Here is a 26,584-nt window from a genome sequence, read left to right on the forward strand (position 1 = left end):
TCTAAGTAAGATATGCTTAATACATAAATGAGGAACTCTGCTTAAGAGGACAAGTGAGTTTGCTCTGACCTTGATTCTTTGCTCTGAAGAACAAAGTTAAGCATACGTGATAAAGATAAAAGCACACATTGCTGTTTGGTCAATTGGGGCCATTATTAATATTTGAATGTGGTGGCCAAAGCCAAGCCTGTAAAAATGGGAAACTTGGAATCAAAGTATTACCTGACAGAGTAGAACTTTTTGATACATGCAGCTGAAAATCAAACCCTGCTTTCTCCAAATTCTTCATGTGTATTAGAAAAGTGCATGCAATTTGTCAAATATCTTCATTTTTGAACAAGTGTGATATCAAGACTCCAATTTTTGGATGCTGATTTCAGTAATGAAATCTGTTCCTGGTCACACAGAAAAGAGCTGAAAAGACCAACACTGTATTTACTTGTGAATTTTAGTTCAGGAAGATGTAGCTCATTTGCATAGTGCTGCCTGAGGGAGGGAGCTGGAAGATGATTAAATTAGTTTTCTGCTTGTTTGTTCAGTGGCTTCAAGTGTTATCATTGGGTTGAGTTTATTTTTCTTTTTTGATCAAAGTTAGGTGCAGAACTGCAAAGTTAAAAATTGCTATGCTGATGGTGAGAAACAAGCTACCTCCTTTGCTCCTTCCTCTTTGCTATCCCAGCTCCTTTTTCCCCCATCCAGCCCTAAAAACTTCAATAATTACTTTGATGATTGAAATTATGGAAATGTTCCCAGCGGTCCAGACCTGCCAGTACTAATTAAATCTCAGGATTTGTCAGTCTTTTCAATTTAAAATTAAGCTTTGTAAAGCCTATCTGAAGACATGATTTTCTTATCTCTAGGGGCCCTGACTCACTTCATACTTTAATATGATTTCTAGGGAGTAAACATACTTTATCTTTAATTCTCACAGCTGTTAAAAAGAATTAATGAAAAACCTTCATTACTTAGTCTCTCTCCATTTGCAGCTTCCTTGTTGCAAAATTTGGTCAGAACACATGAAAGAAGGGACAGGTAGTTTCCCTGAAGCTTAAATGAGCAGGCTGTTGGCCCCCACCCAGGAAGTATATTACTTAGGTTTGTGGGTGTATTTTACTAAATGTTGGGAAGCATGTAGTTGCTGATGTGATAACTCCTGAAGTTAGGTTCTGGAAAATACAGTGAGCTTTCTTGCAAATTTATTGCTTGGCATGCACATAGCTGTTTCACAAACACTGAAGGAGCATTGCAATTGTAGTTGTTATTCAGCTTAGCACTTATTCAGTGTGTATGTATTGCCCTCCAAAGCAGCTAGAACTTATCTTTTAATGCTAGGATAACTTCAAGTAACATTTTGACTCTTTATGAACAACTTTACTGAGGCATGCATTGTCCTACTGATGATACAAGCTGTAGTGAACACAGCCAGTGAGGGTGAACAATAATAGGTGTTTTAGAACATCTGGTAATTGCACATCTGGTGTGCCCTGCTCTTGTAATTGGTACTTCTGGCACCTAAACTCTTGTACTCTTTAAGGGCTAGAGTTGGCTGTTCAATTGTCAGTGTGGGTTCCTTATTATGCACAGTACTCTACCCTTTGCTTATCTACTGACATTATTTATGTGTGAAACTGACCTCATGCAATTAGTGTGAGTGTGGCTTTGCTAGCAAGCGGTACCATATGCCATAAGTGGTTTTGTTCAAAATAATCTTAGGAAAAATAAAGACTCCTGCTTACATAGCTGCATGGCTATAGTGTTTTCTCTCTTTTCCTGTTGTTTCCGCTCTTTGTAAAGATTTGCAAGCTTTCAGTTTTGGATTAGGAAAAAATAGTACTTACAAAATTAATAATTAAAGCCCCTAAAACCAAAATGGAAAACAGCTCTGTCTCTCCATGACTGTGTTTGAAGAGAAGAAAATTTAGTATTGATGCCCACCAAGGAAAAGAAGTTAAGTTGATACATTATAGTCTGTTCCCAGTAAAGAGGTGTCCACTGTGGCTCTGGTGCTGCTTGGTAACTTCAGTAATCTAACCATGTGTCTAGAAGGGAGAATAAAGAAAGAGATGTTGCATATGCAGAGATGTGCACTTCAGAAGTTTGAGAAGGTTCTGCTTTTGTCCTTAAGTTACTATAATTAATTTAATATGCAACTAGTTTATTTTATTTTGGCAGAAAATAGAATTTTTCTTCCTATTTCTGTTGCCAGTATATATGGGTCTAGGTTGGTGATGTGGTGGGGATGTTACTGTTTTAAAAAATCTTTTCTGTCAGTCTTTTCTGCAGTCTGTACAAGGAGCTTGAGTCCTAAACATAGTGTGAATTTATCAAGCAGCATTTCCCAGACAGCTTATGGAAACAATCCTGGAGGACTCCCAAGCTTAAGTAACTGAAAGATTCTGCTTGCTGTGCCTGCAGCTCTCTGGAGTTGGAATGTAAAACTGGCAGTGGAATAAACGCACTCCCCGAGGAGGCTGAAGATGCTGCAGAGCAGCAGACAGGGAAAAAGAACTTTCCCGAACGAACAAAATGCGCTTTTCTTTTTTTTTTTTTTTTTTGTTTAGCCTTACTCCTCTTTGAGGCCTGCAGTGATGGCAGATGTCCAGCTCAGTATCAAAACTGCGGTTTTAAAATTGGAATGAAAGGATGGCTCTTAGCCGCTCGTTAATCCTGTGCTGAAGGTCTCCAGGAGAGTGACCAGTGCTGCACAAGTGCCTGAGTAATCACGGCGGGGTGGGGCTGAGGGCTCACTCTGAAAGTGTGCTTCTGGACAGTAACGTTTCTAGGATATTTGAGAAGCACTGTACCTAATTATCTGCTATTTCTTGGCTAAATTGGGCTGTATAGTGTATATAGTTATGCTTCCAGAGAAAATGAATCTGCATTTGCTGAAGGAAGAGCTTTTTGGGGTAAGCTTGTCCTATTTTTTCACCTTTTCCATCTTTCTCTCTTTTGCTTGCTTCCTCTAAGAGTTTTCACCAATATTTAGAGTTCTTATAAGATCTTAAAACCAGAATATTTTTTAAATTTCTGATAATGCTGTTCTGTAAAACTATGCATGGCATTTTTTTGGTAAATCTTTTCTTTTCATGTACTAGCTATATAATGTAGTGCAATAAGCATTGAGTGTTGAGTCATTTAAAACAGAAGATTTATTGTGCTATTTCAATTAATTTCTAAGGTAAGCTAATTTCTAAGAATGAAATTTCTAAGCAAGAAAAATGACAAATAGTGACACCTTGTATTTTCATAACAAAATTTTGAGAGGAGGGTCTTTGAGTTACTGATTTGAGCATCTCTAGGATGACCAGTCACTGTGGCCATTGAAGCTGTTCCATCTCTGTGTGCATGTGTTCTGTCATCTCAGTCAAGCACCTGAATGTCTTCAATTCACCTGAGTCACAAATGTCAAATCAGCTGTGGGGCTGATTTGATCATCATGCTAATTGCATTTTGTATGGGTTTACATAGCTGTATAAGAATGAAAAGCTGTGTTACAACCCAAAATACATTATTCTGGATGTTCCATTTGCCATTTCTCTTTCAGATAGGGGGAAATAAGCAGAACATATAGAGAGAAACTGCAGACTTTGAGTGTTTTAGATGTGCTTCATGATGTGTTTATACATAAACGATAGAAGTGCAAAGTCTTTTTTATTTTGGGTGTCAGCATAATATCCTATTCCTGTCACTGCTGATGTTGTTTTATCTCTAGCGATTGATTTGTGGAAGTGTGATGTGCAGACACATGGGAAAACACAAGTAGTTGTTGTCTTTAGTTAAAGGTTAAGGAGATCATGGCCTCACATATCATTCTAGTTTCCTTTTGTGATTGAAAGATTTGCTCTCTCTAAAAGTTGATAGCTACAGGAGAAAAATGCCTTCCAGAGGCATTTTTCCTTCAGCTTGCTGACTTTCTAAGTTCAACAATTTACCTTTCTATGGTTCAAAATAAGTCACTTGTATGTCTTGGCCTCCATGTAAGTGGCCTACAAAGGATGGATTGAAGTGAAGCTATACTTGTTGTGGGAGAATGTGGTAAGAAATGAAAAGGATATATTTAGCACTCTCCAAAGGAACTACCTCTAAAAGAGATAGGAAGTCCCAAAATGTACATCTGAAATCATCGAGGCTTAATGCAAGTTGGTTTCTTTGAATCAGCTGACATGAAGCGATGTCTATCCAGATACTAATGTGCTGTGTGTGCATTTGTTCACACACACACATGCACACAGACACACACACACACGTTGTTAGACTTCTGAAGTCCAGTTTAATCAATGACACTGCATGTCTGGACCCGAAGTCTGTATTTAAATGCAGATATAAGGAGGATATGGTCTGTCAGGCTGCACGTCTGTCATCAGGTTCTTATGCTTTTTAATAACCCTCAACACCTCCCCAGAGGTCCTTTGATAGGCAAGGGCATGGGCAAGTTTTCTAGCTGAAGCTGCAAAATCCGTCTGTCCAGCCTTTGGGACAGCTCAGCCTGGTTTTTGTGCAGCTCTAGAGTGCAGGTACCTTTGCTCCCCCCAAGTTTCCAAGCACAGGGGAAGCTCTGGTGCAGTGACAGAGGGGATAATTCCTCCTCCCCCTGTAGCCCCTGGGCCATGCACTCCGGTCACTCCCTCCCTATGGCAGGAACAGTCCTGCAGCTGCCCAGCTTGAGCAGAAACCTGGTGCAGGTGGAAAGGGAGCTGAGTGTCCACAGGACCATTGCTGCTGGAGTGAGCTCTTGGTGTGCTTGAGGGTGTGTGATCCAGAGTGAGAGGAGAGAGGCAAGCCCACCACTGGGCTTAACAGGGATTTAAAGTGACTACCTTAGAGTGCTTTGAGACTGAACTTGTCTGAAAATAAAGATCATAAATACATTTTTCTGTCAATTATATCGTTATGTTTCCCTTTAATCCTCTTGCAAGGATTTTATTTAGCATATAAACCAGATAACTGTTTCATTACAGCCTGTCAAAAGGAGTAAGAAAGTATTTAAAGACTATTTATTAAGAAAATTTTTTTAAAGATACATTTTTCCTGTGCCTTTAGAGTCCAGGCAGAAAGACAGCAGATGGAAAATGCATTGTATTATTGCTTCTTTCAGGGATTAATATCTTGAATGACAAGAGCAAAAATTCAGAGAGGTATGTTTTTCCTGTGTATGGTGTAGATTTTTTTGCAATGCATATAAACATACTTTAATCATGTTTGCTAGTAATGTCAGATACTTTGTGCATTTCCACAACCATGTCGGGGTTTTTGGAATAGTCTAGAGAATACATGTCCAGTTACTGTAATCTTGGATAGCTTTTTGTAATTCATTTATTTTTGTAACCTGGGGCTTTCCACTGCACTGAGTACTTACTGACCTTTAATTTGATTTACTGGAGGGTGGAGAGGAAAGAGGAGAAAAGAAAGGCTTTAGGAAATCCCTTTCCCCACCCTGCAGAAGAAGGTAACTTTCTGTTTAAATCTTCTTTGGGTTTAAAGGTTGTAAGCAGAGGAAAAAAATACAGATCATTTTGCATCCTTCATAAAAGCCAAATGTTGAAAACAAAGTATCAAATATTCAGGAGCATTGCAAATTTGATAAAACCTCTGGAATAGATGATAAAATGTTTTTAGTCCCCTGCTGAACAACAACCTTTATGCTGATACATGATTATTACTAATATGCTGTAGTTCATATTTCAATAATGCTCACTTAAACAGGGTATTTTATATAATGGATTTTGCTTTGGATTAATAATGCATACACCAGATCACTAATATCTTAAGATGCTTTTCTTCCTACTTAAAGATCATCTAGTTTTCTCAAACTGAAAATATTTTTTCATGCAATTGCTTTCTTTTTTGCTAGATTAATTTAATCCACTCCTTTATTTCCATTTTAAATCAATACCAGACATTTAATATAAAGTAATACTTTTTTCTTGTGATCCAAAAGGTTGGGTTTGTCAGCTACTTTGCTACAGCTGGGGAAAATCTATTTGTTCATTTCTTAACCTTTTGACATGTCTGTTTTTACAAGCCCAGCTTGTTTGTGATGGGGAATTGAAGTATAGGGTAACAACAACAGAAGGAAACATCTCTTGTTATGATCAGAGTGTAAACTGAGCCCAGTGCAGCGAGGGGTTTGTAAACCTACTGGTTTACACAAGATTTTTGCACACTAGAAACAAAAAAGAAGAGAGCCGCTTCTTCCTTCACACGATTCTATGTTGAATTTTCATGTGGTGTAACCAAAAGTTAGTTTTTAAAAGTTTTATGGACATATGACTGTAAAACTGACTTGCAAAAAGTTTAGACTACTGATTCTCCACTGTAAAAGGAGGCTCAGCAAAGTCACAACTGTATTTTCCTTCCGTTCATGTGGCAGGTGAGACAGGTCTGAAAAGTCAAAACCTGAGAGCCCTGTATGAAGTTGCTAAAATGCCCTTGCTGTTGTAACAAACAGGGAAATGAAGGAGTTTGGAAAGGAATCAGTTGACAGGGCCTGACACTAAGTGTTTTCTCATGGCTGACCCCAGCCTCAGGAGTGCCCCAAGTTGATGGTGCATGTAGGTGCTGAAGAAAGAAGTGGCTCTATCTGTTCTCTGTCTCAGAGTGTTACAGCTATCAAACCTTCAGGCTTCAGCAACTCAGTGCCAGTCCTACTTTTATCACACTTGGCAAGCATAACCATTATATCAAAACTATTTAACCTTGCCTGTGTTTTTCCAGTAAGAGTGGAGAGTTGTAATTGTGACAACAGATCCAGCTTTGTCCTTCTTTCTCAAAACAAGGTATATCATCTGGCAACAGATGATTATTAGGCACGTATATATGCCATATATGTATATATAATATAAAGTTGAAAGGTTTTTTCCTCTCCTTATATCATAAAACCCATATCTGAATGTGTTGCAGTGCCAAAGGACACCACAGTGATTACATGTGCTATAAGCACATGTGAGATGGCTTCTGCACTGATCTGAGGAACAGTTAAGGGTCTATCTACAGCAGCAAAAGTATCAGAATGAGTGCAGTCCTGTTCTGCACCCTACAGAGGCACTGGCTGAGGCTTCTGTTGCCAGTGGGACTGGGAATCTGTGGCAGAGAGCCAATTATGCCCTACACAGGGCTGATGGCAGACACTGCAGCATCACCTCTGGGTTATGCAGACAAAACCAGCTTGTCTTCTAAGTGCGTAAAACATTATTCTCATGGGTTACTGATAACTAATTACTAATGAAAAGTATGATTTTTCCCCTCCCCATTTTAGTAGAGTGGTGATTTTAGCTTCTGATTTAAATACAGTAAATGTTTCCTTAAAACTCACATGGAAAAAGGCCATGTCTAAGCACTTTGGGCATTTGAAAACCCTGACATGCTGCATGTGCATCTTTTCTATAGTGCTTTGGCAAGTCCAAAGGGTTTCTTTTTTTCTTTCTTTTTTTTTTTTCCTCCTTAAAATAAATCTATTTCAGATGAGAATGGGGAGTTGCATAGTAAATTACCTTTATTTGTGCAAAGTATAAGCTGTCACTGCCCACACCCATTCATCTCTGTAACAAAGGGGAAAAATGAAAGGGGCAAGTGGGAGTGCTAAGGAGGGATTCCTAGCTACATCACTATGTGCAGAGTAATATTACAGGCTCAAAGCAGAACCACTGGTATCAGTGATATGTTCCTAAACCAACTGTGTTAGTCTGAAAAGAGGAAAGCAAACATAAGAGGAAGGAGTGTCAATACAGGGGCTAGGGGAGGGGGGGGATGGTGGGCTCCAGTAGAACACACTCAGTGCATACTGCATAATTGTTTTCCTGTTTGCTAATGGTGATTATCAGGTCTTTTATCTTAAATATGCTTCTTGCCACCTTCGGATGTGAGAGATAGTGCTGGCATAGTGAGGCTTGGAGTTTGAACTGTCCTTTTTATAGTAAATAGAACTTGATAATGAAAAAATCTCATGATCCTTCCACTTATGAGTCTGGCAAATCCCTGTGATACTAGTTTGCTCCCATCCCTGTATGTCAGTGTTACTGTGACTGCTAAAAAGTCCATAAAATGGGAGATGGCAAAACAGAATCTTACAAATTGGCAGTGGTGGCTGGCTAACATTATTGAGTGGTTAGGCATTCTGTTCTTGCTTTCCTGGGCTTTCATCCTCTCACATTTCTCCCTGTGCAGTATTCTTCCACTGCAGAGTTATTGGCAGATGCAAAAGTATTATCAATAAATTATCAGCTGTATCAGGATTTTTTCTTGAATGTTATCCTTTTTTTCCCTGGTTATGAACAAGTTCTAAATAAATCACATATTCAACATTTATCAATATATGTTATATGTAGTGATCAAACTGGGTTAGATTTTGTACAATCCTCTGGCAGATACCTCTAGAAACAATTTGTGTCAATGCTGTTCATTAAATCTTAAAAATGACTTCATGTTATTACACCTTAAAGGGCAAAGGGGATTATGGATATTGAAGTCTCTTCTTAATAATTTCAGTGAATCTGTACTGTGCTTGTTGGGAGATGCTTTTTACCAGTCTCTCTCTGGTAATTTTGCCATAGAAGATCTCTTTCCCATGATAATCCATTGGCAGCTTCCCTTCTTTCCATCAGTGTGCACAATAATGTCACAATTTAGCTGTGGCACTCTTCAGTTTTTGATGTTGCATTTTTCTGAGTCAAGACTAGCTGTAACAATTGCCATGCAAAAGGCAGAAATATGACCACAGTCAGTTTGGCTGTTCTTACTATGAAGTGTTCAGGCCTTCAGTGCAAGAAGCCTTTGTCATTATTTTCATAGAACTTTGCTGTAATTTTGTCAGGAGGGGAATGTTTCTCCCAGATTGTTTTTCTGACCTTCAAAATATTTTGCAATGAATTTGTAATTGGCAGGTTCTGTGCATAGTTTAAAGGTTTGAAGTGTTTCAAGTCCATTAGTTTTACATTATAAAGAACATGTATTAATTGAAAAATCATTGAAGAGGAAATTTTAGTATCTTTTGCTGCTCTGTTAAGTGATACTGATCAATTGTAAAAGGGACTTGTACTCTCATGCTACTTGGTCTGGCAAAGAATATAGCCATTCTTATGGCCTGTGGTATTAAGAGATACAGGGTTTTGGATACAGAAATAAGTACAGCTGATTTCATCCATGGCTGTGTTTAGAAATTAGTGCAAAAGAAGAAAAAATTGAGTAAACCCCCCATCCTTCTCTTTTGCTGAATAAAGTTACTTGAACTGAACCGGCTTGCAAATAATTTCATCATCTTACTAAATTGTTATGGCTGGTCATCTCTTTGCATTCTCTTACAGACTTATTTACAAAAACTTCACAAATCTTTTGTCAAAATCTTTGTTAAGGGAACACTTCAATAGTGACAGAATTTCTATATAAATGTAAAAGTGAATGCTTCTTAATGAAATTCTGCTTATGTGAGTCATGCTTTATAAGTAATGCCAGAGAGGGAAGAGCAGGGAACTGCCCAGCTAAACTTCTTTAAACCTGTGCCTCTTTGTAATCAAATAATGGTAGCCAGGGTTTCCAGAGAGACGAGGGTTTGAAAAGCGAGCACGCCAGCGAATAGCTGCGGTAGCGGGCTGCGGGCGGCGGAACAATGCCCGTGGAGCGGCCTCTCGGTGCGCCTCTGGTGCGTCTCTGCGCTCAATAGTGAATGCGCGCCATTGTTCGGCCCGCAAGAGTCTCGGGGCGCTGGGGATGTCGGGGCAGAGCGAGGGAAACCGATTTTCAGCCTGCAGCCTCCTTGTCACAGGGCTGGGAGAAGCCTGGGGGCAGTTGGCCATTCCTCAGGGCTCCTCTGCTCCGCCAGCTTGGTGCTGGTCCGTGCGAGCCCCTGCGGCATCTACCGCTCAGCGGCGTGCCCGTGGGAGAGCATGGAAGAGAGGGAAGGGTTTTCTTTCCCCTCATGGTGGGTTTCGTGTTTGAATGTTAAGTGAAAGCTTTCCCTGAGGGAAGTCGGAAGGCGGCATGTTAAATTAAGGAAAAGCGTGGACGTAACAGAAGTTATTTCATTGAGGATTTACAGCTTAATTTAGTCTAAATTTAATCTAAATTTAGTCGCAGGTTTTGGAAGAAGAGTAAAGTGCAATTGTGTGGGGGTTTGGGTGTTTCTTAAATAAAAAGAGACTCTACATAAGTCATGAAAATGGCTCTTAAGTGAATTACCTGGTAAGTTCCCATGTGTGTAGGGCACGGAGTTGAGAAAGCTTTGATGTTCTCTCTATAAACAGGAATAACAAAAAGAATTGGGGTTTAGTATGGCTTGTTGGGAAAACCCTGTAGTTCCACCACAGAGTTAATACATCCTCCCCTCCTCAGCCCCCACCTTCACCTGTCTTAGACAACAAAATTGGCCTTTGTGGTCAAGCTTCTCCAAGTCCGGTCTGTGTGTTTTGGATTTGAGAATTTGATTTGGATTCTGGCTCTAATATTTTAAAAAGGAAGGGTTTGCTACTTCTTTCTTGTAGGAAACAAGCAAGTGGAAAACCCAGACAAGGAAAGTGGTGGGACTGAATGTCCCTATCTAGAAGAAATATAAAATGCAAAGGAAAAATCTGAGAAAAATAACTGCTTTAGCTGTACAAACTGGATTTAAATAGTAGTTTAAGTTTTTGTTTTCCCTGTCTCTGATCTAAACACTGAGAAGATTCATCTGAGTTGTTTACTAAATACCAAAGGGTTTAGATGTTGTTTATTGTAGTTAACAAGAACTCTGAAAACTGGCCTATATAGAAGTGCTTGAAAGCTGCAAAAGAGAAGTAAAATGGTACTGGATATAAAAGCCAGAGAAGCAGAAGGATAGTAGTAGACATCTGATGTCTTTTCTGAATGTTTTAAACTTCAGCTACCTTGCTGTGAACCACAAAGTGGTACATTTTTAAGAGGTTTCATGCCCCTCTCTTGTTTGCATTTGTTAGGGTTTTTTTTTTTTTCCTCCAGATTGACAAAAAATTCCATAATAAATCCAGTAGTCAGAAGAAATCTGAAGGTCCCTTTTTTTTACTAAATTTCTTTGTATGGTGTTACATATCTATAAAATTCAATGGAGATACCCCTAAATAGGAATGTTAGAGAGTTTTGATACTTTGGAGTCAATAGGATTATTTTTCTGTAGCTGTTGGTAAAGAAGGCACAGGGATTCTGCAATATATATAGCTTTAATAAAATGACTGTCTGGTTCAAATTAAGCTTTTTATTGCTCTGATAAGAAAGCACAGAGAAAGGCTTATGACTCAGGAAGTCAGTTGCTGTGAATTATGCACCAAATGTTCTCTGTAACCAATTCTGGGCCTCTAATCTGTTTGCTTCTTGCCCCGTGGCTTCTGAAGTGTGATTGTTGTCGCTGTTAATCTTGAATCCTGATATGTCAATAAGTGTTGCAGGCATTAACACCATCTGCATATGAGTGCAGAGGCTGCACTGCTCTGTACACTGATATTGCAGAGATTTCAATCTCAACTCATGCTTTGCTTCTTGAATACAAAAACTCTAAGGAAGGTATTGCTTGTTGGGATAGGAATTTTGCACTCAATTATTTGTCTTCATGAAATAACAGCAAAGAAGTAATAGGAAGCACTGTAGACACTACAGAAGGGCATTAAAGCAACTCTGAAAGCATTGCAAAGACTTCTTCATCACAAGCCTGGATCTATTGCAGTGGCTTTCATAGTCATGCCTGAAAAGCTGACAAGGAAGGGAAGGGAATGACAAGGAAGGGAAGTTTCATTTTCATGTAGCACTGTGTTTTCTCTGCATTGCAACAGGCAAGGACATTGAGAGGAAAGGTGTAAAATATTATTCCCATAATTTAAAGATGCAGATGTTCTCCCCATGCTCCAAGGGGTAATTTGGAAGGACCAAATCAAGGTAAACGGCAGTCCTGGTGTGATAGGGTCCTCAGTAGAAAACAAAAAATGAAGAACTGGGGTGGCTGCATTTTTACAGATCTTTTTTTTGTGGCAGCAACAAGACACCTTTGATTTTTCTGCTGTGACCAGTTATTTCGCTGCCATTTGGCAGTCTCAGTCTACTTGACCTTATTTATGTAAAATTCCACGCTTAGCTGTAGAAGCAGTACAGTGAGAAGACATTGTGTCTGTTAAACTCCTTTGAACCTGAACATCTGCTTGGTTTCTTTTTATTTCTTTTCATTTAAAGGTTTGTGAGATGTCAAAATACTGATTATTGTATTTTGTAAAAATCCACTGCAGTGTTTTATTAAATCCAGTGTCCTTTGACTGTCATTGCATATGTTCCTATTGAACTGGGATTTTGAAAGAGCTGTTAGATTACTGTTGTAATGCCACCTTAAAAATAAGACCTAATGTTCCCTTTCAGGAGGGTGAGCACAAGAAAACAGCTGACTTGAAATGGCAGAGCCAGTCTGTGGTGCAGCCAGACCACCAATATGTCTTAGTTCCAACCTGTGTAGAATTTAAGGATTCTTCTCTCCGAGACACTGCTTTCTACAACTTATATTTTTATTCAAGAGAGGAAGCACAGAAGAAAGTTTTCCTTTCATTGTAAACGTGAACATCTGTTAGGAGGAGCCTGCTGTTACTATTTCAGTTTTGTTTCAAAATTCTGGTTGCTTCCTGAGGTGCAGAGGAGGTTCCAGTAAGTGGCTTTAGTTGGAAACCAAATGGGAGAGATCATTTAGCTGTATTTAAAGAAAACCATCAATTATTTAAAGCTTCTGAGACTCACTTCTATTTGGCATCTAACAGAGTCTGCTATATCAGGGAGCTGGCTTTTATAAAATGTGTTTTGCTTCATGCAGGATTTTCACTGGAAAGATCTCACTGTGAGTCAACAGAGAACTTGGAGGCAGAAGCAAACAAAAAGCTGTTAAAATTAGTTTAAAAGAACTAATCTATTTGTGCTAGATACTGCAGTCACAAGTTATATTGAAATTGAAAGAGGTGAGTTGTAAGAGGACGTCTTCTTTAGGATCATACAAGTTTTTCATTGGAACTAGCAAGAATGATTCAGAGATGCTATGTTTCCTTCTTCTGAAACTGTGTCTCACTCTGCAAAGTGTATTTTACCTGCTTTGAAGTGAGAGACAGTTAACAATTTTTAGTCTTAAAAACCTCCCAGTGTACTTGGTAAAGCAACAAATGTTGTGTGCTGAATTGGCTGACCAACACCCTCCGTGTTCTTGTGCTGCAGTGGGCTTTGAAAAGTTGTGAACTTCAGTAGCAGCTTTAGACTGCTTAGATGAAGTTGAAAGCAGTAGTGTGTTGCATGTTGGCCTGACAGGACATTTGCCCAGAGCAGTAGATTAGTCCAGGAAGAAGTAAAAACCAAATGTGGTGTCCAAGCACTGTTACAGTGATACAGCGTGGCATGGAAAGTCACTAGTGAGGTGCCAGCAGCATGGCCTGATCCTGTGTGGTGCTGGGTGGATAGAAGCCTATGTGTGGATTTTCATTCTGGCACAACAGTTTGAGTGTAAAAGTACTCAAACATTCAAGCAGCATCATGTTGAATGCATTTCTTACACTTCTTCACTAAATGCCAGTAGGAGCAAAGAAAAGGATGTAAAAGCCTTGATTGCTTGTCATCTAGGGTATTGCCCCTCCTCGTCATCTAGGGTGCTATTCCTCCATATGCATTCTACAAATCTTCACTGAATTTTCATTTGTTCTGATTTAGAAAATAATTGAACTGTGCCATTTTAAAGAGGAGAGAAGCCAGCCTTCAAAACTGACAAGGAGATTCAAAACAATTCTCTAAAAGGCCTATAAATGGAGGATTGGATCCATATGCTCTGTTTGTGTTGCATACATCAGCAAGCCATGTGATGGCTTGTTCCTTTTGTTAGGTGTCTCTGCAGCACTGTGTACAGATTAAATAGCTACTGCATTGCAGAGAGTTATTAATACATTACATTGCACTTCCAGGGAAGATGTCAGTGTGTCCTTTAGCCTGACTGTACCTTGTGGTTGAGTTAGGGGTGATTTTTTCAAATTTTGCTGAGAATAACTTATTTTTCCGTAAATTCTTAGCCAGCTGGGAACTACAGAATAACATCGTTCTTAACCTCTATAAACTTCACTTATTGTTGAGGTTCTTAACTTCTATAACCTTCATGTATAGTTTAGAAAAATCAAAGCCTTGTTCCAAAATAAAAACAGGTCACCCTTCTCAAAGTTTAATCCTGATACACTAAAAATGTGGTCTTATGCCACTGTACATACAATAGAAGGAAGCAGGAGATGGGGCAGAGAAAGGTATGCAACTCCTAAAATATAATGCAGATAAACAAAATGCATGAAGTACCAGAAAATAAGAATTGGGGCCAGCCCATTATTTTTCTGATATATCTGTGTACTGTACATCTGTTTCATTTCATTTTTCTGTACATCTGTTTCATTTGTGATGCACATCAGTAAAACAGGAGGCTTTTTGCTTTCCAGTCTTCTGCCCTGACAGCTCTCAGAGCTGTGCATGTTTAAAGGGATGGAGGTTGAGGGGTTGTCCTTGGGGAAATTCATATGTGTGGGGGAAAATTCTGCTGACTTACACATGGGGATGGAAGGGAGAGCTAAGGTCAGGTGTGAGTGTGCAGAGATGAAAGACCAAGACAGAGCAAAGTAAGGATCTCAGCTCTGTTTCCCTCTTCCTCTGCCCACAGGAGTGCCCATGAGAGCCCCCTGTGCCGGTTCAGACCAGTGGCTGAAGCTCACACTGCAGAGCTGCAGCCCCTGTTTTACCCAGCCCACTGAAACAGATGTAGGGCTCTTTCTGTCATTGAGACTGCAGAGTTCAGGACCTTTGCACCACTAAATGATGAAGCTGCTGATAATAGTTGTATTTCTTAGGACTTCACAGAATTGACCAAGTAGTGCTCTGTGTCTGCTTAATGCTCCACAGGTCTGTCCAGGAATTAATTCAAACCTCCGACTTGGAGGTGATAGAAGCTTTGTAAGCAAGGTGGGCAGAAGGTGTGAGGAAGCAGAAGTCCAGAGGAGTAAATCATTAGCTCCTGACAGAAATATGTGTGCATGTGGAACATAGCAAATGTATGGTATATTTGCCATATTCAAGTGATTTGAGTAGCTGGGTGCTGCATTGTAGATGTACTGAAAATTTTGGCACCAGTGTTGTCCATTCTGTGCCTTTGAGTGTGTCCAGAACTTACAAATATGTGGTAGCTCACTCTAAAGTATTTTGCACAGATCTTGCAAAAGATCTTTTTGTGTAAATTTGTAAGTATTAAAAAAATCCTCAGAAGCTGTGGGAGAATCCAGAGAATACAGGAGGGAGCGTATCTCAATGATCTGTGATGTCAGCATGGCAGGCTGTAAACACCTGATCTGGGTACAGCCTGGGTAAAAGGGACTTTCACCCCAAGAGCCCTGATGTTCAGATCAAAGTGTTTCACAGCTTTGCCAATGGTCTCAAGGCTTCCTTTTCTACCTCCAGTTTCCTGCTGTAAGGCGTTGTTCAAGGAAGGACTTGCTCTTTAGGAATACTCTGAATGAAGCTGAGGCTGTGTCATGTGCAAGGACATAAGTAGTGGATTTCAAGTATAATTTTAAAGATAGAATGCCTTTTTGTGGGCTGCGTTTCAGCATGCAGCTGTGAGAGCACACCTGGAAAGTGATGCCAGCAGCTGGGAACTCTTCTAACTTCTTTTGCCTCCCAGCTCCAAGATGAAAATGCCACCACACCCTCTGCAGGCAAAGGAGATGTCAGCTTTCTCATGGGTTAGCAGGTTAGCACCAGCCTATATCCTTTTTTCTCATTTTCTGTTTTTCATCTTTTCTTTTCTCCTGCTTCTGCTCTCACTGTCTCCTCTCCTTTCTTTTTTGTTTTTTTTTCGGTTTTTTTTCTCGTTTTCCTTTTACACGTCTTCATTGTGATTTAGCAGAGAACATCCGATGGTATGGTTTTCACATTTTCTTCTGAAATTCACTTCTCTTGCCCTGAAAAAAACCCCAAACCACTGAAGCTTTGCAAGCACTCTGCATTAGCCTGTTCCTGTTTATGTTAGGGCAGAATAAGCTCCAGAATGCTTCTATTTCCCAGGATCGTCTTATTATATTGCAAGTTCATGGAAGTTTCTAACGTAAACACAGAAATTTCACAGTTACCAGCAAGTGATTTATTTGCTTCACACGCTTATCAATATTGTCTACAAAACAAGCAAACAAGTGCTGTGGAAGTGGGGGCTCTATTTGATGTTTGCGCAGTGTTGTGCCTGGAAAAATGGAAGTTAGTGGGTGTTGCTCAGTGAAGTGTGCATTTTAAAGTTACCCACGGTGATGCCCATTGTCCTGTCCCTGAATTGCATGATGTCATATGTCATTTAAAGCTTGTAGTGATGCCGAAGGCTGTCGGTGCGCTGGGAAAAAGGCGATGAGAAAGTTGTGAATCAGGTTTCTGTAAAGCCTTTGTGTTTAGGGTTTTGATAGATAAAAGCTGACTCATGCAATATTTCTGGTGAAGGAGCTGTACAGACTAGTAAGAGCTTCTCGTTTTACCTGAGTGCCCAATGAGCTAATTCGGGAGCAGCTGAAGTCAGAGCCCGCGCCTCTCTCTCCTCTGCCGCACAGGTAGGTCGTGGCTCTTCGTGCACGGAGGACTGGAAAAGAGAGAGGACTTGTTCAGCCCGGGTGTGAGGAGCCAGAGACATTCCTCAGCGGTGAGATACTGTCGCAGAGGATTTTCCCTTGCAATAATGTTCTCGGGTATTAGCGTGCTTGGTTGTGACAGAGGCTATTCTGCTTTACATACTGCAGGCAGTGGGGGTGGGGGGGGGGCAGTAATTGGACTGATAGAAGCACATTAGTTGGTGACTTTTTTCCCTTGTTGTGAGATTTCTAATAAATGGGATTTCTGTTCCTCAAAGTTCAGTCAAAATACTTGGCAGAGTATTGTTTGTGACAGTCCAGGCTAGAAATCTAATCCTGCAAATATTGTAGCTCTCTAGTGTGCTGTTTTTCACAGAGGGTGTTACTTTTAGAACCGATACTTATTCATATACAAAATGTAGTGATTAAAAATCTGCTGACCTTCACTTGGACAGGATTCAGAGCAGAAGATCTAGGGAGTGTATGTAAGATCATTTGGGATTGGTAGTGGATGGATTTTAATTTTTCTCAGGAAGCCGGAGAGCGTTTTTGTTTCTCAGTTCCAGTGTTGCATTTTGGATTTGATACTGAATGTAGAAATTGTTCTAAACTAGTTTGCTTAATTGTATCCACAGTATGAATGCTTTATTTGAAATGTGAAGATATCTCAGGAAAAAAAAAGCAGATAAGATATTTTTTTGTAGTCTCATCGCTTTTTGGTAGCTAAACTCCAGAGATTGTGAGGACTGTAATTTCTGGTAATGTTGACTTTGTAGATAACACCTGAGGTGCTCTTTTTCTTGCCAGGAGAAAGGCAACAACAATGCTAATCATGAATATAAATTAACTTTGGAGTTTTTACTTGTGCAGTATGTCGTAAAATTTCATGTGCAGTAAACAACTTGGAGGAATAAACACCTATATTTAGATAGGACTTGGATATCTTTAAGTCAGTTTTATATTTAAAGACAAAGCACTTTATCTCTCATTGTATACTTATGTTTTAGCATAGCCAAAGCTGCAGAGATAATGGAAAACCATTTATCATTACCATGAATATAATTACAGGAAGGAGGTTTTTGTTAAAGAAAAGCAAGTGATAGAAGGTTGTGCATTTTTGGTGAGAACTTGTTTATGACTGCGCAATGAAAACCCGAGACATGCCAAGATGGTTGTTTTACGTGTGCCTTCAGCCCTGTAACCAATATTAGAGTTGCCTGTTGGGATGAAAGGGTAGTGTTCCTTGCCCTTGCATGTCTGTGGAGCAGGGACATGTCATTGTTCTTGCTGGGGAGCACTCTGGGGTCGTGCCATGCCAGTGTGTGTGTGACACAGGAGCAGGGAGCTTTGCTGGGGCTGGGAAGGGGGAGAGAGTGACTGAATTAATGCAAAGGCGCAAACAAGAAATGACCTTGTTTGGGGAGCACGTTTCCTTGTGAGTAGGGACAAGTAGTAATTATCCTCCTTTCAGTGCTGAACTAACAAGTAATTACTGTTATTCCTTAATTAAAGTATGCAAATTGAAGATTTCTTTTTTTTTTCTCCCCAGACTGAGTTAAATACCGTTATTCACAACTGACAAAAGTTCTCAATATTATTTTGGTTCATCCTTGAAAAGGTTCAGTAACCAAAAGAAAGCCTAACAAAAAAAGCAGTGAACCAGGCCAGACATGGGTCAGGGTATAGGAGACTTGCTCAGTGTGTGCCTCTGCAGGCTCTGGGGGTACCTACAATTTCACACAGTGTTTGCACACTGAGTTTTGATGAATGCACCTACCCGCTGGTGTGCTGCTGAAACTGGGAGGTTGGGATGGAGTGGGCTTGTAAATCAGTCCCACGGGGTATGGGACAAATTACTTGCTTTTTATAGTAAGTTTCTATGACAGACAGAAATTTGCAAGAGGTTACAGGGTTTGCAAAGGCACTGGGTCAGTTATGATTCATAGAGAGCAATGCTGGGGAAGGCTGTTTACTCTCTCTTCACTCTCATTAATTCACTTGTGAATTTCTCACCAGGCATTTGCTACAGACCTTAGGTAGCTGGTGCGAGGGTGAAGTTACTTAGTGGTACAACTGCAGAGTAAAACTACTCTTCAGAGTTGTGAAAAGCGAAACACAGACCCTGACAAGAGAAAAGAGAATGGGCATGTGGCAATGAACTCCATTCAACTGCTTTCTGTCCTGATGCCCTTGTGAATGCAGAAATCATCTAAAAACTCTTCCTAATTTTAACAGCAAGGGTAATTGTAGAGGTTACTTTCCTACCTAAGTATTTTAAGATGATCAAGTCCAACTGCTAGCCCAGTGGTTATGCCAATTCCACCACTAAACCGTGTCACCAAGTGCCACATCTACACATCCTTTAAATACCTCCAGAGATGGTGACCCCACCATTTCCCTGTGTACCCTGTTCCAGCGCTTGACAGCTCATTTGGTAAAGAAATATTTCCTAATACCCTATCTAAACCTCCCCTGGTGCAACTTGAGGCTGTTTCCTCTTGTCTTATCATTTGTTATTTGGGAGAAAAGGCCAACCCCACCTGGCCACAATCTCCTTTTAGGTAGGTAGTTATAGAGTGCAATAAGGTCTCCCCTGAGCCTCCTTTTGTCTGAACTGAAGACCCTCAGCTCCTTCAGATGCTCCTCATAAAATTTGTGCTCCAGACCCTTCCCAGCTCTGTTCCCCTTGTCTGGACACACTCCAGCAGCTCAGTGTATTTCTTTCAGTCAGGGGCCCGAAAGTGAACACAGGATTTGAGGTGTGGCCTCACCAGTGCCAATTACAATGCTCAGATGGGTTTCTGAAGACAAACTTGTGAAGCCTTGGAAGATGAACAGATCCTGTGTTACTGGGAAGGGCTATAGATTTTTCACCGCTACCTATCCCCGAGGCAGGAACTGAGAGCTGGGCAGAACCAGGGCGTGCCCCCAAGCCCTGATTTCCATCACCAGGGTGTTTGGTACAGGATTTGCCAGCTGAGGGAGGGGAGCTGCTTCCTGGTTCCGTGCCATGCTGAAATCCCCGCTCTGCTGTGCCCTGCCCACCCCTTCCAGGTGTGCCAGCTGCCCAGGTGCCTGCCTGCTGCTCTGCAGGGACGCTGGGCTCCTGCGCCATCAGAGCGCACCCTGAGAAACATATGTTACTGGTTGGAGACACAGTGCACAAAATTGTAACAGAACTCTCCACAGAGAAGCCAAAGGACAATTTATATCTGCCTGGGAAAGGAGTAAAAATGAAATAAAAAGTAACTTTTCAGATTAATAGTCAAGATGAGGCTCTGAGGACACAACAGGCCAAGTAGCCCAAGTACACCTAGTTTGTTGTAATTTATGTAGAAGCGTACAGGAATAGCAATTTATATAAAAAATAGAGGAACTTGAATCAACCACGTTGCATGCAATTAATTAGCCATGCCTTGCAGTTGTCTGGGGTTTGCCAAGGTCACTGGGAATGCAGGCATTAAAGAGCAAGCCCATTTTAACTCTTCCAACTAATCCTCAGCTTTTTTAATAAGCAATGACACTGTCATTAAACAAGAGAATATGTGGGTTTACTTTGGTTTTCTAAAACATGTTAGCTTCTGGCTACAAGTGTGTCCTATGTGAAAACTACCTTACACTTTTTTCTGACTCCACTGTCATTGATGTGAACTGTATTTTATTTCTATTTTTTATATTAATGACAATTTTTGTGAAGCAAATACTACTATTAATGCCTTTGCATTATTACCTGAGAGGCAGACCATATGCCAGTGAACAGGAAGAAAAGAATATGGGGTAATGGAATTTCATAAGATTTTTGCCTTTACTTCCCTCCTAAATGTAGCTAATCAGGTGTTTCATTGTCATGTAATTTTAGTAAAATACCTTAGAGTAACTTAGCGGAAGTGCTGCCCTGTTATCTTGTTTATCCTGTGCATTTTTCAAAGGGGCATTTTTCATTCAGCAGTGTTGTACTTTCTAACTTGAATGTGAAAAATGATCCAAAGCTGATAACAAAAATACATCTTATCAAAAATGTATACTTAGCACCAGTAATAGCAAGGCACACATCATTTTCTGCACCCACATAGAAACAAGTGAATTTCATTTTTCTGTTTTAATTTTCCTGCATTTTTCTGTTTTAATTTTTTCCCCTATTTTATTGCTTTGTGTCTTATTTTGGAATTGGTACTTGATGTGATTTTTTTTCAAAAAGGGTAAGGAAGTATGCTTCTATGCTTCAAAATTAGAAGAACCTGGCAGAAGGAAAGGCTATGGATTTTCAGACTACAAGATAAAATCAGAAGTACAGATCCTCTGAATTAGGTTTTTAATCTAATGGCCAATTTTTAACCCTTGTAATGAGCAAATTACTCTCAGTGTTAATTCTTTGCATCACCTTGAGGGCAATACTTCTTCTTAATAGAAAGCTAATCCCATCATGACTGAAATGGTGCTAGTAATTACTCACATACAAATGAAATCTTATGTATTCCAGATAGGCCAAATAAATCAAAACATTCTTCTCTGGTATTTTATTTCTGTTTGCTTTGGATTTATTTTGAAAAATGAGAGAGTTGCTTTCAGCTTTGGATGAAATCCTCCCCCTGCTCTGACAGCTGCAGGAGCTGTGTGTCCAGAGGTTTCTGCTTGTAATTGCATAGCAAGTCTGACTCAGTTCAAGAAGGGCCACCTTAAAGGTTGGGCGGGTTTGATTTGCAGCTTTATGGTTTTTTTGCTGAAACTGTTGTCAAGAGCTGTAATTACTGGTATGAATTTTTGAAAAGTTGTCACTGGACTAAAATAAGGACTAAGCTACCATGCTGTGGGTAGCTTCAGTATTGCTTTTCTTCCTAAATTATCACAAGTTTCCCTTTTTTCACAGGACAGGCATTATGAAATTCCATGATTTTGTGGCAAGATTTTTTTTGGGAGGACACTTCTTACTGAAACAAAGCTTTGAAGTATTGAATTTACCTGCAGCTACTTTTGCAGATTCTTATGCTGTATCACACACAACTTGGCCAGAAACAAATCTGCATTGCATCGTGGACAGTGTCCTGCAGGGCAGTTTGGCAAGGAAAATAAAGCAGAATTGAAATGCCAACAGGAAGACAGACATCTTATTTTGTTGTTGCACTGATCTGAAAAACAGCTTTGGGTCAGTTCAGCAGGGGGTAATATTCTGGCTTGAGCAGAACAGTTTTAGAATTACTTATTTTTCCCAGTAGAAAACTGAATTATTTGGCAGCATTCTTCCCAGTGGGGATTCTTTCTTCAGAAACTACATTATTTTCTTTGGGAAATCGTTCTGCTTTTAGTATTTTTGTACAAGCCACAGAGCTGGTGATTGATAACTGCTTTTAGGTTTTTTAGGACTGTTGGCTTTACGGGATTCAAAATGAAAGACACTTTCTGGTATCACTGTGTGTTTCTTGAGGTTTCCAAACTTCCCAAGCCAGGGTCAGGGCTCAGCTGGGAGATAGCAGGGACTGCTCCCAGTAAAGTGTTGGGGGTCTTTTATAACCTTAGGGAAAATGTTTTGAGTTCTGTTTTTCTCCTGTGCTGAGCCTGAGCAGTGGGTGTGCCAGCAGCAGGCCCGGCACACTGGCAGAAGGAGGATGTGCCAGAGACAGAGTGTGAGCAGGGGGAATGTGGTGTTGTAGCCCTCATTGGGGTATCCCCACAGCCTAAAAAGCATTGGAGTTACAGTGCCCCCCAAACCATGTTGTTATGGTAGTCTTTTGGTTTAAATAGGGTTTTGGCTGCTTTCTATGCAAAAAAGCCTTAGAAGTATCCGCGGTCAACATGGAGCAGTAACAATAAACCCACTTCTTCTGTTTGTTTGTTTGTTTAGATGACTTCCACTTACCTCTTGATGTTGTACCAGCTGTGACAGAGGCCCTTGACTCCAAGAAGAAGGAGGAAGATTTGCACAAGGAGAGCAGATCTTTCCGCTACTGTGAGAAAAACACCATGGACCTGTCAGACAGTGACCGTCCTGTCAGCTTTAGTTCCACTTCCTCCTCCGCATCCTCCAGGGACAGCCACTGCTCCTTCGGAAGCAGAATGACCTTGGTTTCAAACAGCCACTTGGGTTTGTTTAACCAGGACAAAGAAGCTGGTGCCATCAAGCTAGAACTGGTCCCAGCCAGGCGATTTTCCAGCAACAAGACACGCAGAAACTCTGCTGTGGAGCAAGAGGATCCTGAGGGAAGCCTTGAGAAAAGGCCAGGCATGCCAAGGAAAGCAGAAGCAAAAGGAGCAAGCAAAAACTGTGCGATGTCCCTGGTCACAGAGCCCACCAGTCCAAAGCTCCTCTACGTAGACAGAGTCGTCCAAGAGATTCTGGAGACAGAGAGGATGTATGTGCAGGATCTAAAAAGCATTGTCAAGGTAGGGGGCTTGGTTAAGACAGTGTTAACTGCTCCATAATGCCATTTTTACATTGCTTGATTTCACAGTGGGACGGATGGACCTGACAATGGAACTGGCATTTGTTGGTCTTTATGAATTAGTGTAACATCGGTGTTCGAGTGTATTCCTAGTTTTTATTTCATTAGATAAATCTTAGGTGTTACTGTGTGTTCATGAAGAAAAAACAGAAAAAACATCCTAAAGATGGCAGCAGTAATGAACAAAGAGTGATAAATGCTTTGTAATAAAAAAAATGATATTTTTATATTTACAAAAAAAAAAAAATTAGATTGCTCTGTGTCCTAGAATGCATAGCAAGAAGCAAGACAGATTTATCTGCCTTTTCATATGCTTTATCTGAAGGGTTGTACTGATTTTTCCCGGCCCTCCCGGAGTCCTAGCCCTGCAAGTTCTTTCCTTCTTTTTCCCCCTGTCCCTTTCATACAGCTCACAGCTGCAGTCTGTTCTCTCTCTGTCCTTGGCTTGTAGTATTGAATATGGCATATGTATCTGCTGGAAAATTCTGTTGTTTGGCTGTAATATGAAGGAATTAGATTTTCTTTAATACTTATTCTGAATGGGTGTAGCAGCAGTAGAGTTTTTGTCCAATCCCTAGCCTAACAGTACCTTTTATTTCCTCTTTCTAATATGGGGAAAAATATGGATGAGTCCTTCTGTGGATTGTTCTTTTCACTCTGTACTTGTATCTGTGCTATCAGCATCATTCTGCTTTGCATTTTTTTAAGATGACAATTGATTTCCTTGGCTGTTGTTTGTAGCCTACACGTTTAACATACAAAGAAGTTCTTAGTGTGCTGTTTGTAGAATCTAGAGCTCCAGGCAGGTGTATGTGGTCATCTGAGATAGGAAATATCAGCCAGCTGGAGACACACTTCCCCACTTGCAGCTCTAAGCTGCATGGTCCCACAATAGCAGGGGAAAAATGTGAAGGCTTTGATAACTCAAATGCATGTTGTGATTAAAACACCAGTACCCCACCCTGCAAAGTTCTGAGAAAGGTTGCTGTTTCCACAAGATTTCATTGGTTTCCATAGCTGGTGCTGTTTCACTACATTCAACTGTTGCTTGAGTTTCATTTTGGACTGTTTAAGGTTGTCAGATGTTGCAGAACCATGTCAGCTTCTGTGCATAGTAACCACTCATTAGGCGTGACTTCCATGGTTTTGGAAGCTTTAGCCCTCACTCTTCCTCCTATGCTGTGAACTGTACAACTTGAGAAACTGAAAACTGAAATGAATATCTTGTAACAGATTTTCCAATTACAAGCAGGAATACCAATAAATGCTTTTTGGAAAATACTTCAAGCATGGCTACAGCAGATGTAGAGTAAATAAGGCAAATGCATTTTTAGTTATGGAATAACTGAAGGAATTGTGCACCTGTGAAAAACCCAAGCCTATTTTCTGCAGCAACTGATAATGAATCTAGAAAGCTTTGTGTGAAACTTATCTGGTCCAACCTCCCAGCTCAAGCAGGGCGGTCCTAGAGCATTTGACACAGGATTGTGTCCAGATGGTGCTTGAATATCTCCAGTGAGGGAGACTCCACAACCTCTTTGGGCAATCTGTTCCAGCGCTCAGTCAGCCTTCCTCATATTCGTCTAGAACTTCCTGTGCATCGCTTTCTGCCCCTTGCCTCTTATCCTAGTGCTTGGCACCCCAGAGAAGAGCCTGGAAGCATCCTCTTCACACTCTCTCTTCAGGTGCTTCATTGACAAAATTCCCCTTTTCTCAAGGCTGAACAAACACAACTCTCTCAACCTTTCATTGTAAGAGAGAGGCCCCAGTGCCCTAATCATATTCATTGCCCTCCACTGGACCCACTCCAGGAGCTCCACGTCCCTGGTGCTGAGGAGCCCAGGACTGGACACAGCACCCCAGATGTGATCTCACCAAGGCTGAGTAGAGGAGCAGGATCCCATCCCTTGACCAGCTGGCAATGCTTTTCCTAAGGCACCCTAGGATACCATTGGCCTTCTTGGCCACAAGGACCCACTGCTGGCTCATGGACAGCTTGTTGTCCACCAGGATCCCCAGAAGCTTATGTACACAGTCTAAAAGTAGTAAGAAGGGCTGGGGTTTTTTTTGTTTCAGGGTGGGGTTTTTTTTTGGCAGAGGGAGGGAGAAAGAGGAGGAGGGCAACCCACATACAAAAAGCTGAAGAGGTATCGGATTGAGGACAGCCTAAGAACAAAAAGGAAAAAATCAGTAGGTGCTATGTTAATCACCCTCTACCCCCATCCAAGAACTATCATTGGAGATGTTGTCTAATGTTTTTTGTCCTCTAGTAGAGGGATTTGCTGATGCTGCATTCTCTGTAGGCAGTAGAAGCATACTTAAAAAGAATATGTTCTCACTGTTGTTTCCAGGACTTTCAAACAGGTTTTAGGGCTGGAACTGAGAGGGTGTCAACACTCACATCCATTCACATCCATAGAGAATCTACATTCTCTACATTTCTGGTATAAAAATGCAAAGCAAATTTGCGTATATTTTTCCCTTCCTTTGCTGGGGGTGCTACTTGTTTGGGTTTTAGATTTTTAGGGGGTGAGAGCTTTTTCTTATTAGTTTCAGTAGCGGATGGGATGTTGGTTTTGTTTATTTCTCTTGATCATTTCTTTTTATATATCCACGCTCTTTCCCATTAGCCAGATCATTAATGAATGCATAGACCAGGATGGAACTCTGTATTAGCCCCTAGGGTATGCCACTAGCCACTGGCCTCCAGCTAGATTTTGTGCCTGTGATCACCACCCTCAGGTCCTGTCGGTTCAGCCAGGTCTCAATCAAACTCACTGTCTGCTATCCAACTCCTACTCTTCCAGCTTGTGCACGAGGATCTTAAGGGAGTTAAAAGCCTTCCTGAAGTTAAGGTAGACAATATCCACTGCTTTCCATTCATCTACCAAGCTAGTCATTTCATAGTTAAAAGGTTATCAGACTGGTCAGCTTTCCCCTGGTGAATACCTGATGACTGTTCTTGATTACCTTTTGTCTTTGGTGGGCCAGGAACTGGTTTCCAGAGCTAGCTGAGCACAAATGACCTACTAACATGGACGATTGTGAAACTGCATGTAGGATCCTGGCACTAGTCATAGTACCAAAAGTCAGCTCATTAAGAGTTAGCCTAGCACAGTATTTTGGGCAGTGTCCTTTCCAGCCTCTGTTGACCTTAGAACATGGAGTTGTCATGCCTGGAGTAAAATATTATGGGGGAACGGGGCAAAATAGAATTTCATCCTTTTTTATGCCTGTATTGACCTAATGCTGTTAGGTCATTGGTTAGTAAATAAAGTAAAACTAACCAAAACATAACTTCTCTTGCCTTTTGAATATCTGGGTGATCTTAACAGTGCCAGGTTGCTAGACAGAAGTAGAAGTTGACTTCATGGGATGTGGTTAATGTGATTTTTAGATGATCCTGGAGAGCTGCTGAGGTTTCCAGTTTTCTTTGCAACTGCTGGCAAGAAGTATTTGGCAGGCTTAGGATGAGGGAGAGGAGGCTGTACAGGTGCTGTTTGGCACCTTTGCCCCAGGTTAAGCATTAAAAACCTACTGCTTTTCTAGCCAGTACAGCCA

At 40.7% G+C, this 26,584-nt stretch overlaps 1 protein-coding gene across 1 annotated transcript in view; it reads left to right on the forward strand.

Annotated features, from left to right (window-relative positions):
* Nucleotides 1-26,584, forward strand: part of PLEKHG1 (pleckstrin homology and RhoGEF domain containing G1) — a gene marked incomplete at its 5' end in the record, with an annotated part of 89,359 nt that overhangs the window by 20,482 nt on the left and 42,293 nt on the right. Inside the window, one exon of the mRNA XM_084201688.1 lies at nucleotides 22,426-22,964. Within this exon, the coding sequence (XP_084057814.1) occupies nucleotides 22,426-22,964 (539 nt within the window). The remainder of the gene's footprint in view (nucleotides 1-22,425; nucleotides 22,965-26,584) is intronic.

The sequence above is a fragment of the Fringilla coelebs genome (assembly GCF_963513975.1).
Source record: "Fringilla coelebs genome assembly, chromosome: 3".
NCBI lineage: Eukaryota > Metazoa > Chordata > Aves > Passeriformes > Fringillidae > Fringilla > Fringilla coelebs.